The 18451-nt window shown below is 35.7% G+C and overlaps 1 protein-coding gene across 8 annotated transcripts in view; it reads right to left on the bottom strand.

Moving 5' to 3' along the window:
* The window catches only part of tsc2 (TSC complex subunit 2), a 63840-nt gene that overhangs the window by 13592 nt on the left and 31797 nt on the right, over nt 1–18451 (bottom strand). For 7 of the 8 annotated variants that reach the window (XM_067405137.1, XM_067405139.1, XM_067405136.1 and 4 more), the window contains 5 exons: nt 14086–14247; nt 10859–11017; nt 10307–10419; nt 7136–7390; nt 4523–4723 (listed from right to left, as the gene is read on the bottom strand). In XM_067405137.1, the coding sequence (XP_067261238.1) occupies nt 4523–4723; nt 7136–7390; nt 10307–10419; nt 10859–11017; nt 14086–14247 (890 nt within the window). Of the gene's footprint in view, nt 1–2489; nt 2559–4522; nt 4724–7135; nt 7391–10306; nt 10420–10858; nt 11018–14085; nt 14248–18451 lie in introns of all 8 variants that reach the window. The other variant, XM_067405144.1, reaches the window with a different exon arrangement.

Below are 18451 nucleotides of genomic sequence, written 5' to 3'. Positions count from 1 at the left end.
TAAATAAATAAATAAAAAAACTCAGATTTCATTAAAAACATCTTCATTTGTGTTCAGAAGATGAACGAATGTCTTATGGGTGTGGCACGACATGAGGGTGAGTCATTAATGACATAATTTTTGGGTGAACTAACCCTTTAAGCACTCTCTCTCTTTCTGAAAATGATCCAAAATAATAATGACATGTTGCACTTATTGGCGTATCTACTCTAAATGCTTGTCCAATAATATGCTTATCTTTAAAATAAAAACATTACTTAATCCGACTAGTAATAGTATGGCTGGGTGATGTACTGTAGATAAAAACATTTTCAACACATTGAGAATATTTAATATAGATTTTATTTACATATTTGTTCCAAAATTACTTTAAATAATCTCTTTTTATTAGCAGGGCTCGACAATAAAGACTGCCTGAGGGCCCGGAGCCAGTGTGAACGACGCTCAGGACAGTAGACGGAGCGGTCACTTGCCCGATCGGGCCAGTGCTGTAGGGTGTGCGATATATCGTCTATGATATCGTAATTGTTCATTTAACGATCTGATATTATCGAGTATGTCCCTCGCTTTACAAAAACCAAACAAAAAAGACCCATTGAGTGCACGCATACACTACGTGACGTAGTTTAGTAGGTCAGACTAGTGCGCGTACATATTTAGAGCGCATGATTTCACTGCGTGATTTAGTCTATTAAAATGCCTTTAGAATGCCCCACAATTAAAGATAAGGGGCATGCCCCTGTATACATTTCATATTTATATAATTTAATATAGCTATCAAATATTACACACAGAACTCAGTTTTTCTCCAAATATTAGCATGATTACAAATGTGATATTGATTTTATTCAGCGTACAGTTAAATGAACAAGAACTTAATATCAAGTGACTTACATTTAAGAAACCAAATCGCCTGTTTCGCCGTATTTAGCCAACGAAAATAGTTCCAAAATACACAGAATTGAAATTTTGCGTCTTTGAGCAACACTTCCTGAGTGAATCAGCCGTTTGAATGAATCGGTTGAATCTCAATGATTGGCTTATTAACAGGGACTTGCTGCCACCTACTGGTGGGTTTAATTTCAGGTTTAAAGTGTCTTCATTTTTTTTAATAATTTCAAATAACAGTATTTAACGTTTTGTATATTTTCAACATTAAAAACATTTTTATGCATCTGTAACTGTTCTTGACTGATTAACTTTAATAAAGCTTAATCTATTCTATAGTAATATAGTTATACATTAGATTACAATTTCTGTACCTGAAAATCTCCTGTTTAAACCTATATGAAAAAATTGAAAAGCACCATTTATTTTATTTATACATTTGTTCTGTTGTATTTATTTGTGCTATTACTCATAATTTGATTATTTGTTACTATTTTATTACTTACTGTTTATTTGTCTAACGATATTTAAAAAATAAGTTAATCTAGTAGCTTTTGGTGTCATAACCCGATTTATTGAGGTTAACTGTAACAAAGACAATGAAAACAATAAATATGCTTATTTTATAGGCCCATTTTCTTGTCTTTTACTTTATTAATTTTTTTGTTGTGGGGCAAGTGAAAACTTTGGCGGGGCAAGTAAAAGTTTGAACCACTGGCTCGACTGGGCCAGTAGAAAAAATCCTTAGTGTTGAGCCCTGATTAGCCTTCAAGATTCTTTAAATACAAATGCATTGAGTTGAATTCAATTAATTGCAATGTACGCTAACTCAATTAAAATGTTTAATTGACTGACAGCCGTAATATGAAGGCAAATATTGCAGTTTATTACTATATATTGTTTTATTGATGCAAATAAATAAATGTATTTATTGCTACAATAATAGTAATAATAATAATGATACATGAACATTATCATACTTTATAAATGAATTTGGCAAACTAAAAGCTAAAAGTTGATTGCAGCAGGTGACAATCTGAAAAATACACTTTTTTTTTATACAGTCATGATCATTTTTTCATCTAAAATAATGATGTTGAATAAAAAATGGTCACAGTCAAGTGAAATGTCAGTTACTTACAACTATATTCTCCATCTATACAAAACGGCGGAAACATAACCCTTCTATCTACATGGTCCAGCTCTAACAGGAATCCTTTTATGTGGGTCAAATTCAAATCACACACATAAAGGGAATACATTACCAGATGACAGAAACTGGGCAGCTTTAAAAGAGAAAGATGCCTTTCAGGTCAAATTCATGGATGAAAGAAAAAGAGCAGAGGAAAGTGAAAAGAGCTCCAAGATAAGGAGAAGAGGACTAAAAAAAAAATTAAAAAAAATAAAAACATCCTGAATCAGGAATATGGGATCTTGGGCTGTTTGGCGATTGGTTGAGCTCATCTTTGATTAGTTGGTTTGTTCTGAACTGTTGAGTGTTAATAAAGAGAGGAAGCTACAGAATCACTCTAGAGCGGCACGATGTGTGTTCGTGTACGTGCTGGAGGCCACATACACACACACAGCAGTTATATATCTACCTGCCCAGGAAATACTCCTGTGAAACCTGCCGGGCGAATCAGGGGAGCAGAGAGAGCTGAGTGCGCCCACTGCAGCAACAAACCCCGCACACACAAAGACAGACAGAAACCAACACAGGGCAACCATCAACATCGCATGGACCCAGAGGACAGAACAAAACAACAGTCAAAGGGTTTCAGGCTGAAAGAGGGGTAGATATGTTGGGCGGCCCACTGTAAACAGCATGACAGAGGGTCTGTAAAGAGGTTCGGACGACAAACGGTTTATCATTATTACTAGAAATGTGTGTGGATGATAATAAACATGTTTAATGTGTTCATTTATTCACTGCATGATGTTTTAGGAGAGGTGAGACGCTCATTAAGAGGAATAAATCATTGAAACACTTGAGATTAAGCTCAATTAAGTATGTTTACAACAGGACTGTTCATATAAAACAGTAAGAGCTTGACAAAGAGACTAAAAAATAAAAAGAAAACGTAATAAATTAATAAAAATATATAAATTAATCAATAAAGACAAATAAATGAATGAATAAATTGATAAGCAAATAAATAAATGAACAAATAAATAAAACCAACAAATACATTCACAAACAAACAAATTAATTCTATAACAAAGGGTCATAATGTGTGATGTCATTTCCTCCCCTTTGGAATGAAATGGAAAACTAACATCCTGCTTACTGCATGCTGCACACTAGATACTGTATATGCCCTACTGTTTTCTGAAAAAACAGTATATGAAACCCATTTATAAAAAGCAGTAGGTAGTACACAGTATGGCTAAATTCAAATTAGCATACTAGTTTTACTATGTCTGTCATATAATAGTAAGCATAGTATACTATTCTTAATGTAGCCTTTTTATCCCTTACTGTAATTTGGAATAGCATACTTACATACTGCTTAGTACACTGGATAAGCACTGGATTGGCAATGAAATCCAACTGTGATCTTGTAAATAATTACGATTGTTTTGCATATTTAATAAACTCTGTTTGTGTAAAAATGTCTCAAATTTGGGCAAAGGCTGTCAGCGGCTGTTCAGTGCTCGAGTACCCGTCGAGAACAGCTTCATCTCGGTCAGTGCTTCATGGTTTTGCTGCTGTGTCTTATAGTGGTTAAACATGAGAAGTAATTCATTTTGTAAGTATTTTTCATGTAATGACTCGGGACGTTTTTGCCAGGAAAATCAAAAGGATGTGATGTTTATGCGAGCTCCCATGAGCCTCTCTTCTGTTCGATGACAAATGAAATGAATTCTTATACAATGTTCATGATAATGCCGAAATAGCCATTCTGTACTATAATGACAATGTGTCATGCAAATAAAGGGATTCATTCAAACTATAGTAAGAAATAATATGATAGTTTGATTATAAATGACTCTCGGCAGCAGTATACACGTATGTTCACTATAAAGGTATTTCAAACTTCTTTTTACATCTAAGCAAGGAACGAACAAGAACTTCACAGTGATCATATCGGGGCCTTGAATCACGTTCAGTCTCTTGTGTGTTATGTGACTGATTTGGCCGTCCGAGGCTCACTTGTGTCACTATGGAGTGTGAGCACATTCAATAAGTTGCTGCTGCAGTTCACTTAACAGCCACCCGTGTCGCTAAAAACAAGGGTTGCTGATTCTACATGTAATCTCTTTAAACTGCACCATTATTACTTTGCACAATTATAAAGGTATTTCAAATAATAGAATAACATCATCCATGATTTTTAATTTTGCTTTGGCCCGTCGTGATTGAGTAATCATGGTTGTTTCCGTTGTACACTGCACATTTTGCCAAATGTTATTGGGAATGTGTATACAGGAAATATTCAGTGCACAGTACACTTGCTAATTCATAAATCGTGTATAAAAGTATAGCACAGTAGTATGCAATTCTGACACAGCTTATCAATCTTAAAATACTGGAGCACCTGATATATCACAGCTAGCAAAACATTTGCTCTTTAAACTCAAATTCAGCTCTGTAAAAACATTACAGAACAGACACTGGAGTTGTGAGGCTCACCGGTGTTGGAGCGCTGGATGGGACAGGGCTTCCCCTGCGGCTGGGGCACTTCGGCGGGGGCATCAGGGGCATCGCTCTGGGGTTCCTTCACCCCATCCATGGCCATCAGCACACTGGACAGCTCCTGCAGCGGCAGGTTCCCCAGCTCAGAGGAGAAGGGGCTCGGTGGGTTCTCCAGACACATCAGCCAGCTGGTGTTTCCTGAGCAGAGACCACAAATGAGAGCAGGAATGGATTTACAGAGTCAAATAAATGCTAATTGGACAGTAACTTTAAATGTCTGCACAATGCATGGTTTAAAGCACTATATAACAGTGATAGTCTAATTAAATTACAAATGTCAATGGTACAAAGTACAAATGGTCTACTAGAGAAAATCCCAGTGACTGTCAAACATCTTCTAATAACTTTTAGATCAATGGAATATATACTTTAAGAAACCATTTCACATGTTGACATTATACTTGTTAAAGGGATAGTTTCCCCAAAAATGACAATTCTGTCATCATTTATTCACCCTCAAGTTGTTCCAAACATGTATGAGTTTCTTTCTTTTTTTTGACTTCTATAGTATTTTTTTATTTATTTTTTTGTTCCTACTATGGCAGTCAATTGTGTCCGTCAACTGTTTAGTTACCAATTTTCTTCAAAATACCTTCTTTTGTGTTCAACAGAAGAAAAACTCACACAGGTTCGGAACCACTTGAGGGTGAGAAAATTATGACAGAATTTTTAGCTGAAGTATCTCTTTATTAAAATCAATTAAAAAAATTAGAATGAAAATATCTAGTGCAGTCATGAAACTCTAGATGGCACAGTCTGATGTCACAGCAACATGCAATCTCCAATCTCCAAGCGATCACATCATTACCACATGGCACAAGCTGATTGGCCTCTGCTGATCCTGCATCCAATGAGATTGCTTGCTCAACATTTAAACAGTCTGGTTCAGTGTTCGCCGTCAACTAGTCCTGCAGCTCTCTATCAGAGTTCCACAGAAGCCTCCAGCTCCACCTGCCTAGATTTGCTGTGGGTTTATGTATCTATATTTATGTAGCAGCAGCATGTCTTACATGCTTACAGCAGCTGGTATCTAATGGCAGTAGCAAGTCCATACCGCCAAGACATTGCCATATTCATTAACATACCAAAACTACTTGGAGAGTTGTCATTAAATAATGCATGCTTCATGGCCATTACATGTGTACATTACATGCTTCATTTTGCACACATATAATATACAGGTACACAGCAGAAACATCCAGCAGAGCATGAGCAAGCGCCATCTGTCTTTAACCTGAGAGGAATTTATAAACCAACACACTCATAACATGGATGTGCTATTAAGACCTCCAGCTGTCTGTTCACACCTTCGGCTATGCCGATTTATCCATTTAACCAACATCTGCATCACCCTGCATGACACATCCGGCAAACTCAATCACACAGAGACAATAACGAAATATTCTGGCGAGTTTATTGCCTCGAGGCACCAGATCCATTCAGATCTTAAAGAGAAAATAAATGTACATTTATAAATAAATAAATACATTATTTGATTTCATTTCTTTAACCAATTATTGTTTACTTGATTTAATATTACTTAGTTGCACCATTTTTTTTTTTTTTTACTTTTGAAACCATTTACATATTTGAAGGTCAGAATAAAATGACTAAAATAATTTTAAATTTTTAATTTATAATTTTTAAATTTGAGGAGGCCACTTTGTCATTTGAAAAAAATCAAGAAAGCAGAAGGGTTGCAATGTGTGATGTCACTTCCTACCTAGATAAGAACGTTTTGGCTGTTTAAAGTAAAATGAAATGAGCATACTACTAAATTTTATTCATTTTTTAAAACAACAACAATTATTTTATATTTGATATAAATTTATATTTTCAAAAAATAAATGAACATTGAGATTTTTTATGTTACAGCATTAATTATTTGATTTATTATTACTAGTTTATTTGCACTACTATATTGCTGTACTACTATGCAATTTCTTATTATATAAACTAAACTAAACACTGACAGAGAGCGAACATGAGATCGGAGCAATAGAAAAATAAGAATACATTGATGAAAACAAACACACAAAAGCTTTTCAGAGTGCAGCAAGAGCCCTATGAAGCAGACTTGTGAAAGAAAGTGATAGGCAAACAGAGAAAGGAACAAAACCACAATAGCAACGCTCTGAAATCCTCAGGAAAAGTATTGAAGAAGCAGCTTGCCATGTGTTATTCTTCAAGAAGCAAAGCATTCAAGGACACGTCGCAATTAATGCAAAAAATAAAATAAAATATGCCGAAATACTCCCAGGCTATTCTTCATTTAGAGGCAGACGGAGGAGAGCAGCATGAGGAAAATCAGGCCCGTGGGCACGGCAGGTGTGAGTCAAACTATTATGAAACTTTCAAAATGGCATGGCAACCCCTGCGGGCTGCATGCGCGCTCATGCGCCGCTGAAACGCCCTTGGAATGCAGTTATTATGATTTAATTTTAGTGCTGTGCACAAATGTGTCATAACAGAGAGTATGGATGATAATTACGGCCGGGGCCAAGGTTACGAGCTAAAGCACGCACTCATTATTTCCGGTGTCTGTGGTACCTGAGGGTCTGCGGATGAAGATCTCTGCCCAGCCCTGCGTCAACATCGGCACAAACTCCGCCAGGCTGGACTTGTCTTTGAATGGTGGTGAGGAGTGGGAGGTGGAGGGTGGCGGGTGGTCCTCGACTCCCCTCTGGGACCCCAGGACCTCCAGTGGGGGGCCGGGCGGAGGCAGGGGGCCACTGTATTCCCCCTCCGGAGATGCCACCAGGGGACTGAGACTCTGAGCTGGACCAGCCCGCAGAGCGTGACCACCTAGAGAGAGAAACCAATTAATAATAATGCCAATCTAGATTTGACTATCTATACCACATGTGTCAAACTCCAGGCCTGTAGGGCAGGTGTCCTGCAGAGTTTAGCTCCAGCCAGCTTGAAAACACCTGCATGCAATTTTCTAGTAATCTTGAAGACCTTGATTAGCTGGTGCAGGTGTGTTTAACTGGGTCTAAACTCTGCAGGACAGTGGCCCTGCGGGAAATGAGTTTGACACCCCTGATGTATACTTATAGTATATAGTAGTAGTAGATAATAGTATACTAGTATATACTAGTCTTTAATATTACTTTAATATTTCATTTTAAAGTTTTATTAATTGTTTTTGTATTTTTTATTTTTTTTTAGTTATTCATTTTTCTAGTCATTTTAGTTCTTAAACTTAGGTTCGTTGCCAAGACAACATTTATAAATTAAAAAGTAAGTTTATCTAATATTTATATATGTTTTTTTAAATTTCAGCTTTATTTCAATCAAAGTCCCTTTAAGACAAGTCTTTTCACTCGGCGGCCATCATTGAAACGCCTCTCGGGCATCCTGGGAATCATGCAATCTCTTTGAATGGGGAAACACCAAATTCTCCAAAACTGTTCGTCGACCTTACGATTAAATTTCATATTTGAAATCGCCAATGAAATCTAACAACAACCGGCTCATAAATTTAGTTTCTAAACGCTCGAATCATGACAAAAAAAAAAAAAAAACTGTATTTTTCAGGCTGGATCAGGCTAATGCGCATGCGCAGACCTAAATGCGTGTCTCTTCGGAGGCGTCTGACTGTTTCTATAGAAAACGGAGCTTCTTACGGCTGCTGAAGTGACACGATGACTTCACCAGTCGGCGATTGGCTCTTAATTAGAAGGCGGGACTTATTCCGCCATATTGCGCGTTACACTTTCTGAGTGACACGTCTTGTGTTATTCTATAGTTTTTGTTTCAATCAACGAAAACAATTTTAACAGTTTTAGTTCACAATAACAGCACTGGAAATTTAAACAGTTATTCACAATCAAATCAAATCAAAACTTTGTTAAACTCACATATACAGAGCCATCACGTGTACATGCAGTGGTTTAAAGTATTTGAGTAAATATAATTAGTTTCTGTAGACTTTGACTATTTAATTTTACTTAACATTATTTTATTTATCCGCTATACTGACAAGACCGTTTTGAAGTATATTGGTTTACTTATGGCCACTTGAGCTTAAATGAGACTTGATAGTTTGTAGACGTTTAAAAGGTTGTTGTGTCAACCTTGATTTATTGCAACATTGAGGTGTTCAGTTTTATTTTGATTTTAGAAAATAAACTTGATTTCTCATCTTACAAATCAATTGTTTCTTATTTTCACTGGCAGTCTCTCAGGACTAGTGCATCTCTGAGCCTATATACATTCAGCATGAGTAAAACACTTAAGTACTGTTCAAATCAGATACTTTAAGACTTACTCAAGTCGAATTGGAATTGGTTACTTGTAGCTTGTAGTGGAGTCATTTTTGATGTAAGGTATCAGTACTTTTACTCAAGTATGGTTTTCAAGTACTCTTTACACCTCTGGTCACGTGACACACACTACTAGCCACTTTAGTGAGTTGAATTTTATATATAATTAATAAATTTTTTATTTGTAGTCTTTTAAAAAGTGCAATGTAGTGTTGTCAAAAATATAGATTTTTCAATACATATTGATACTGAAATATTGGAAACGCTTCCAATACTCATTTTCCACAGAATAAATACACAATACAAGCTGCACATTCTCGCTCTCATCTCTCTGACAGCGAGTTGACACATAAACCCGCCTCCCCTCACTCAGTCGTTTCATTTGCTGCGGATGAATATTGTTGGTGTTATAGGGTTTGAATTTCGGTGTAGGATTGTGAGTATTACGCAAAATTTTACTCATTCCTGCAAATTTTGTTCTTTTGTTCTCTTTAAGTGCGTGCACATAAAGCCGCCTCTCAGAACTAAATTGAGTTCTTTTTCACTGCTTATTGCGCTTAACAGGCAAATGCACACAATATAATGTCAAAATGCCGGTTTTGGCGAGTATTCATGTAAACACAGTCAGTTGTGTTTGAGTGAACGTAAATAGTTGAGAAAGAAAACGCATGTGTAACAGTATAATGGATCAGTGCATCAGGTCTTAAAGTGACAGCAGCCTAATATACCTGCTGCTAAATTATGAGATAATATTAAAAATATCTATATGGCAGTTTTTCCCCATGGTATCGATGTCAAAATTGTGGCCAGTGAAAATGCTGAGTGGCTAGTAACTTTGGAAGACCACAGCCACAGTTGGCTGGTAAGTAAAAAAAACTTGATTTCAAGCCCTGCTAGTATCTCATTTCACAGACAGTTTGTTTCTGTATTGTTTCTATATAAAAATCTTGAATGTAAAGTATTTGCTCTGGCTTTGGCTTGTTTTAAATTATTTTGTTTCCTTATTATGTATTTGTCCCGCCCCTCCTCCACTGTGATTGGACGGCTGAGTAAAAAGTGACAGTGATGAGCACTGTGTTTTACCCAAAGTTGACCATTCTTTAATTCTCGCGACCAGTAAAAAACGTTCAGGGTGAAATAGACATGTCATGCTGCTGCCGTTTTAAAAACGTGGCACTCCCATTGAAAACAACTGGGAAAATACGGTAGCCTCTGAAAAAAAAAAAAAAACGTTTTTCACATAACCTAATAAAAGAATTCATTTATAAGTCTTAAGTCTGAAAGGTACAGCAGCAAACTGATTAATTCTAATTCATTTAATTCTATGGGTCAGAATGTGGAAAATGATCATGAAAACTTTTTGGAGCAAGAAAAAAAAAAAAAAGAAAAAAAAAAGGAAAAGTGGAATATGGCTTATTTAATTGGATCCGGGTGCAGAGGATGTGTGTGGCACCTGATATGGAGCGGACTCGTGTGCGAGTGGTGGTGTTGATCTGCTGGCCGGACTGTGACTCTAGTTTAGCAGGAGCCTCTTTCGTCTGCCGGGTGTGAAGTGACGGGTCCGACCTGCAGAAGATTCATATATGGATTTGTTTTTATGTCGTCTTCCACTCACATTCCCATCTTTAGACTCTCTCTTACAAGACTCAGACCATTAAACACTGTCATATGAGGCTGTTACTCTTCCTGTTTGTGTCGAAACATTCCCAAAGAGAAAAATCCCATTACAGGGATTAAATAAATTACTTGATTTATATCTAATAATGGCAAAATGTCATATTTCAGGCTTAGAGTTAGTATAAAGTAGATATAATTCGATTTAAAGAACAAGAAGTGAATTATAGGTCCTCTCAAAAAGTAATATCATGTTACTTTAAAAAGTACCAGTGCATTTTATGCCCAGATACTTAAAAATGACCATGCTCATGTCCAAAGATTACGGTAATAGCAAGATACTCATTGGTTGATGACATAAACAAGGTTTTTGGGGTTAAATTTTTGTAACCTGGTCATTTCTCCTCCTCCTCCGGGTCTCTCCGCCATGTCCAGACCCAGAAGGGCTTGGGTTCGCGAACCGCCGCTGGTTGTTATGGTGACTAACTTATTCCCAACCAGCCAAGTCATACTGGGTCCACCGGATAACAAGAACTCGGCAATGGGAGACCTGAGAGACAGAATTTAGGAAGTCGATCACTCATCTTTATTTAGCGTCACATGAAGCCACAAGACACTGGAGATACTTCTGTGAAAAAAAAAACATATTCATCAATGACAAGAGTTTGCTGTTCTCACGCTAAAAGTAGATGCTACACTTTCCAAAACAACCGGCCGAATGAGGATATTGGTTGATTTGACTATTCACAGAGAGGGCAAAACAACTACTGTGTGACTGACAGAAAAATAAGTTTACTCTGGAACAAAAGGTGGATCAATGCATCTTTCAGCCGGCCTGCATCAGCAGAGATGAAAACAAAATGCTATTTATAGGTTTGCAAATAGACACTGAACAAAAGGATGAAGGTCAAGCAATTACAGCTCTACTTAAAAGTGTGTAAATCAACCTAAAACAAAAGAAAAAGAAAAAAGCGGAGCCAACAGCAGCTCTACATGCATCTTCAATGCATTTAATCATTCAGCAGGCTGTTTATTTCAAAGGGAGTTACAATTAAATTAAATTACATTACAATTCCTTTAGTTAAAAGTCAGATGGTAAATTAGCTTTTGGTGCATTGATGCAAAACCTAAAAGATTATTACCCGGTTTCACAGACAAGGCTTAAGCTAGTCCAAGAGTAAAATGCATGTTTGAGCTGTTTTAACTGAAAGCAACTTTCACTGACATATCTTAAATTATGTCAGTGTCATTGTTTTGACTCAAGATTCACACACCAGTAATGTTTTTTTTTTTCTGAGGCATGTTTATAAAAGCTATTTAAAATGTCCTAATTGAACTAAGGCCTAATCCTGGCTTAATCTAAACCCTGTTTGTGAAAACGGGCCTATAACGTATTGGCCAGTGAGTTTTTGTTGCCATACAAACATGAATACTGACTTCTAGAATTAAAAATGAAAAATGTTATTGTTTCAGTTTAAAAGTAGTAGTTTTTTAATATTTGAAATATATTTTTTAAACATGATAATACAATCTACACAATAACTCATTCAGTTTAAGATAGGGAAATTATTCTTTTTATATTTTTTATTTAATTTTTATTTTGTTCTAAACATGGTTTAAAAAAAAAATCAACAGCTACTAAATGTTTCAGTTAAAAGTAGGGCTATTAATATTATTACTAACATTATATGTAAAAAAAAATCTTTTTTTTTTTAAATTAACAGTTAATCATTGTTTAAGTATAAAGTAGGGCAATTATTATTTTTTTATTTAACAAGTATTTTATCAATTTTTTAAAAAACAATTTAAAAAAATTACAATTAGTCAACTGTTATTTAGTTTAAAGTAGGGCTGTCAATTTAATGTGTTAATTTTGTACATTTATTATTATTTTATTGTTTTTCATTAAAGGTGCCATCGAATTGAAAATTGAATTTACCTCGGCATAGTTGAATAACAAGAGTTCAGTACATGGAAATTACATACAGTGAGTCTCAAACACCATTGTTTCCTCCTTCTTATATAAATCTCATTTGTTTAAAAGACCTCCAAAGAACAGGCGAATCTCAACATAACACCGACTGTTACGTAACAGTCGAGATCATTAATATGTACGCCTCCAATATTTGCATATGCCAGCTCATGTTCAAGGCATTAGGCAGCCAGTATTAACGTCTGGATGAAAAGCATTAGACAAGGGCAGGATGTCTGGATGTGCACAGCTGAATCATCAGACTAGGTAAGCAAGCAAGGACAATAGCGAAAAATGGCAGGTGGAGCAATAATAACTGACATGATCCATGATTACATGATATTTTTAGTTATATTTGTAAATTGCCTTTCTAAATATTTCGTTAGCATGTTGCTAATGTACTGTTAAATGCGGTTAAAGTTACCATCATTTCTTACTGTATTCACGGAGACAAGAGCCGTCGCTATTTTCATTTTTAAACACTTGCAGTCTGTATAATTCATAAACACAACTTCATTCTTTATAAATCTCTCCAACAGTGTAGCATTAGCCATTAGCCACGGAGCACTATCAAACTCATTCAGAGTCAAATGTAAACATCAAAATAAACACTGTACTTACGCGATTAGACATGCTGCATGACGAACACTTTGTAAAGATCCATTTTGAGGGTTATATTAGCTGTGTGAACTTTGTTTATGCAATGATAGAGTCGAGAGCTCGGGAGGGGGCAGGGAGCGCGCGATTTAAAGGGGCCGCAGCATGAATCGGCGCGTTTATAATTGTGCCTCAAAATAGGCAGTTAAAAAAAATTTATTTAAAAAAATCTATGGGGTATTTTGAGCTGCAACTTCACAGACACATTCAGAAGACACCTTAGACTTATATTATATCTTGTAAAAAAATGTTCGATGGCACCTTTAAAAAAATTTAACATTATAAATGCCTTTACTGTGACTTTTGATCAATGCTGAATAAGTATTATTTTTCTTAGTATTAATTTCTTTAAAAATAAAAATATAAAAATAAAAAATTACTGACCTCAAAGTTTGTTTACGCCATGTTAGCATCATGGCTATTTACATGGCAAACTCAAAGGTCAATATCATAATCCATAAAATTTACATTATTATATAAAACATTCCAACTTAAGATTTGAATGGTAGTGTATAATGTTACAAAAGCTTTCTATTTCAGTGACACTGAAGACTGTAATGAGGCTGAAAATGCAGCTTTGATCACAGGAATAAATGACATTTTAACATATATTCAAATAGAAAACAGTTTTTTTTTTAAATTGTAGTAATATTTCATAAAATTGCTGCTTTTTTTTTAAATCAAATAAATGCAGTGTTGGTGAGCAGAAGAGACTTTCAAAAACATAAAAAAAATCTTACCAATCCCAAACTTTTGAATGGCAGTATATATATATATATATATAAATACATGATTAAAAAACGGTTACTCATGCCTCGTCATTCAATCCGTTCATCAGCAACATTTTTAATTATCCTCACTTAATGGCATTTCTCATCAAATACTGATATTCAACTGCAAATATTGATGAATTCACCTGATAAATTTGCAAATCCTGCAACTAATCTGATTAAATTAGGGCTGTAAATGTCTAGCTGGGCATCACGCACCTCTTGGGCAGGGCAGAGAAGTTGGAGAAGACGTAACGTGCCATCATGTCCAGGCATGTCTCAGTCAGCTCCAGATGGACCGTCTTCAGCGCGTCGTCTGCCTGCATCACAGCGTTCTCGTCGGCCGAGCCTAGGCTACAGGTGGTAGTGGACGTCTGCATCCTGCACAGGACGGGGTTAGGGGTCACACACAGGTGTCAGGGTTACAGCAGGTACAGGAGAGGTCACAGGAGTCAAAGTGTGCACCAGGGGTCAGATGCACAACCAGCTCAAACTGGTGCTAGTTAAGTCATTGGTCGTACCATCTCAGCTAGTCTCTGACACAGTGTCCTAACCAGACATGATGTGAGCGGAGTTTTCAGCTTATTCTAATTCTGATTCATTTGATTCTGATTCTGTCATTTCACTGTGGGCGGAGCTACAGTCTTTCTCGCTTGTCATGATTGCAAATGGTTACCAACCATTTAAACACAGAAGATATTTTAACACTTGTCGCTGTGAGTCACAGCTGTTTAGGACACAGTGTGAAGCTTGAGATGAGAGTGTGTGAGTGTGCATTTTGTAAAAGCGTAAAGAGTGTCAGAGCGGGTAATGATGATGCGGGTAGATTCAGATGATGAATGAAGCTGGAGTGGCCCACTGAAAACACACATACATGCAGTTAAAACACACACACACACACACACACACACACACACACACACACACACACACACACACACACACACACACACACACACACACACACACACACACACACACACACTCACACTCCATGAGACACTATTAGAGACACTATAGGTTCAGCAAAAGTTCATCCAGAAAATTATTGTTACTCAAATCTCAAACTGACAATAAAGAAAGTCATTAGCAATATCGCCTTTGCAACTAATTGAAATAAAATGTGTTTAAGTTAAAGCATTACTATTATTACAAAATAAAAGTGATATAAACAAAGTTATATAGAAATGAGTGCTGTTAAAATCAATTAATCATGATTAATCGCATCTAACAAAAAGGTTTGTAAATATATAATATGTGTGCATGTATTTATATAACAGATCTTTCTGATTCTCAATTCTGATTGGCTGAGAGCCGTGTGATATTTTAGGGATAACAGCACTCCTATCTTTTCACAGTTTGTATCACTCTGCTTGAAGTGACAGTCATGGCAGCCGAACAAATCCACTGTGTTATTTTACAAATACTACACTTGTTGTATCACAAAATGTAGTTTTAAGAGTTTTTTTGTTTTTGAGTTTCAATGTAATTGTTTTGACCTGAAATATATGACTCATATTTCATCATAGAAATGTGTTTACAATTTGTTTAGACGTTTTCAGAGATGCGAGCTCCAGGTCGTCAGCGGCCGTTCAGTGCTCGAGTACCCGCCGAGAACAGCTTCATCTTGGCCAGTTCTTCGGGGAATTTGCCGCTTTGTCTTATAGTGGTTGAACATGAGATGTAATTCATTTTGGGTACATAAAACAGGCAATCTTTGGTCTTAATAATCTATTACTTGATCCAGAGCAAATCGAATTTGGCTATGTTAAATTTAATAATTTAATATTTAACTTACATCCTGTAGAGCACTGCTTTTGTACGTTTGACTGAATTGTACACGTTTATTTCGTATTGTCATTTATAATGGCTAGAGTTGTTCATTTAGATGTTGTTCAATAAATATTATTTTATATAAATATGTTGTATTTGGTATTGAGAAAGGAAAATAATATATAAATAATACTAAAATAACACTTTCACTCTCATGTCATTCTAAAACCACAACTTTATTTCTTGATTAGAAAAAAAAATGAGCTCCAAAACTGTCACAAAACAGTTTACCTTTCCTAAAAGTAATATTCAAAGTCTTTAGAAGATATATATGGACTTTTTTTGCTGCAAGGAACAGATACAAATTTAAGTGATTATTCACTGTAAATCTTATTCGCATTGGTTACCACTGTGTTGTGACCAATCGTGTTGTGTTCTTTTAAATATGAATGAATTTTAGACATTTTTTGGCAGAATTTTGATTTTTGGTTGAACGATTCCATTATTCATTTTGTTTAGATGAAGCCCTTTCTGTTTCTCCCTTTGTGACAAAACTGGGGCTGTAAAACGGTCAAACTTTGATCAGGAGAGAGAAAGCATAGCAGACAAAAGCCCTGGAAAAGTTCAGCTGCCACACACACACACACACACACACACACACACACACACACACACACAGCCGTGTGATTATCTAGATGATGGCATTAATCTAAGACAGCCATCAGCATCCTGCCCTTCTGTAACCATGGCAACCGCATCCCGGGGGAAATCATCCGAGTCCAAATCATCTCCATACACTAAGACGACACACACGACACACCTCCGTAAACACACACCGCTGCCAACGTCTGTGAGCTAAAGAGCTTTTGACTTTCACATCGACTCTCTGACCCTGAGAAACAGGCACAAATGCTACAGTCCTTGAGCGTGCGTGTATGTGTGTGTGTGTGTGTGTGCGCGTGTGTGTGTGTGCGTGTGTGCGTCCAACAATACTAGCATTGAGTAAACAGCAGCGATCACCAACAGAAGTTCAGTGGTTCCTCACATCACGTGTCTGGATGAGGAGATGTGTGCCGGGAATGATCAGACACACCTGCTGAATGATAAAACAAGCGAAGAAATTATCCTTACATATTAAATACTAAAACCATCCAGACCACCCACCTAGCAACATCTTAGCAACCACCTAGAACAACCCTGTATCATGATGACAATTAGATATTTAGTGATGTGTGTCTATAATTGAGGTATGAAAAAGCCAAACTATATGTATGTATGACCTGTATGTAATCAACAAAAGGCCATTTTCATTTTATCACAACAGGGAATTAGGCGAGAAAGGAAAGATATGAGTGGATGTGGGCGTCAGAGACGACAAACACGCTCAACAAAAAACAGAAACAACTACTCTAGAGTTTCAGAGTGACCTGCATCATCTGATGTCGCAGTTTCATAGAAAGAACATCTATCAAAATAAAAACTATATCCTATCTGGAGAACGATACAGAAACACCACAGAACGACACTGTGAACTTCACCTTGAGGAAGCAGGGCTTAAATGTCAATATTTCACACTGTGTTAAGATTGTGACGCAGGAGTTTGCATCTCTGGTGTGCAAAGAAATGTCACCTCACCACCATCCTATTAAATCCAGACAAAATAAATAAAAACATATTTATTATTTAAATACATACAAAAAATGTATATTAATATTATTATATTAACATTTTTATTTATTTTGCATTTCCTTTTAATTATTTTTATTAGATCATAAAGTAAATAATTATATTTTAATATAAAGTAAATTATACACACACACACACACCAGATTATAAAGTAATTATATTTTAATATATGGTAATTTTTTAATTTTTTTAAATAAAAATATTTTATTTACTATAGAATATTTACAATATTTACTAAATATTTACTATAGAATATTTACTTATATATATATATATATATATATATATATATATATATATATATGTATAAATTTTAATTATTATTATTATTATTATTATTATTATTATTATTATTACACATTATTATTTTTATTACTTCATATTTTTATATTTCACATAATTCTCTAAAATAAATGAATAAATCGTTTTATATCAAACTGAACTGTGCGTCATTTCCAGCAAATGAAATTTGGCATTTTAAGGCAATTTATCTAATTTCATTAAGGACAGAGGCTTTAAATCAGCTGTTCACAGTTACTGTAATGCACTTACAATAGAAGTAAACAGGGCAAAGTAATACATTTTAGATAAGACATTACATTTACATCAGACATTTTAACATGAGACTAGCATGCTAGAATCACTTACTTTTCATGTCACGTTAAGTCACTAAACACGAGACTTTACAGCTCAAATAGCACATTTTTTGTACAGAAAAATTTAAGTTCTTAAAAATTCAAGCTGCACATTTTTGCATTTAAGCCCTAAAAGTGAATGAACTCCCACTATAAATGTGTTAACGTAAACACAACCTGATAGTAATGTAGTAATTGACAAAATGATGTCGATCAAGATTAAGCTGACTCTAGAACATTCCTTCAGCTGCTTTTGCTCAAGGGCACAATTGACTTTTTCCTCACTGGAATCGATCCAATAACCTTCCGGTTACCCGTCCTGAGCCTTAACCAGCACACCATACCAAATCACTCGAGCGTCCATCAACAGACGTCCATCACCATATACACACACACACACACACACACACACACACACACAGAAAAAGTCCCAGTTTGTGTCCATACTTGTGGCCGTTCAGCTGAAGTGGACGCCTCATCTCAGAGTTGAG

This window comes from Chanodichthys erythropterus, chromosome 12 (assembly GCF_024489055.1).
Source record: "Chanodichthys erythropterus isolate Z2021 chromosome 12, ASM2448905v1, whole genome shotgun sequence".
Classification (NCBI taxonomy): domain Eukaryota; kingdom Metazoa; phylum Chordata; class Actinopteri; order Cypriniformes; family Xenocyprididae; genus Chanodichthys; species Chanodichthys erythropterus.
The sequence above is the reverse complement of the archived record's forward strand: the minus strand, read 5'-3'. Positions and strand labels throughout refer to the sequence as shown.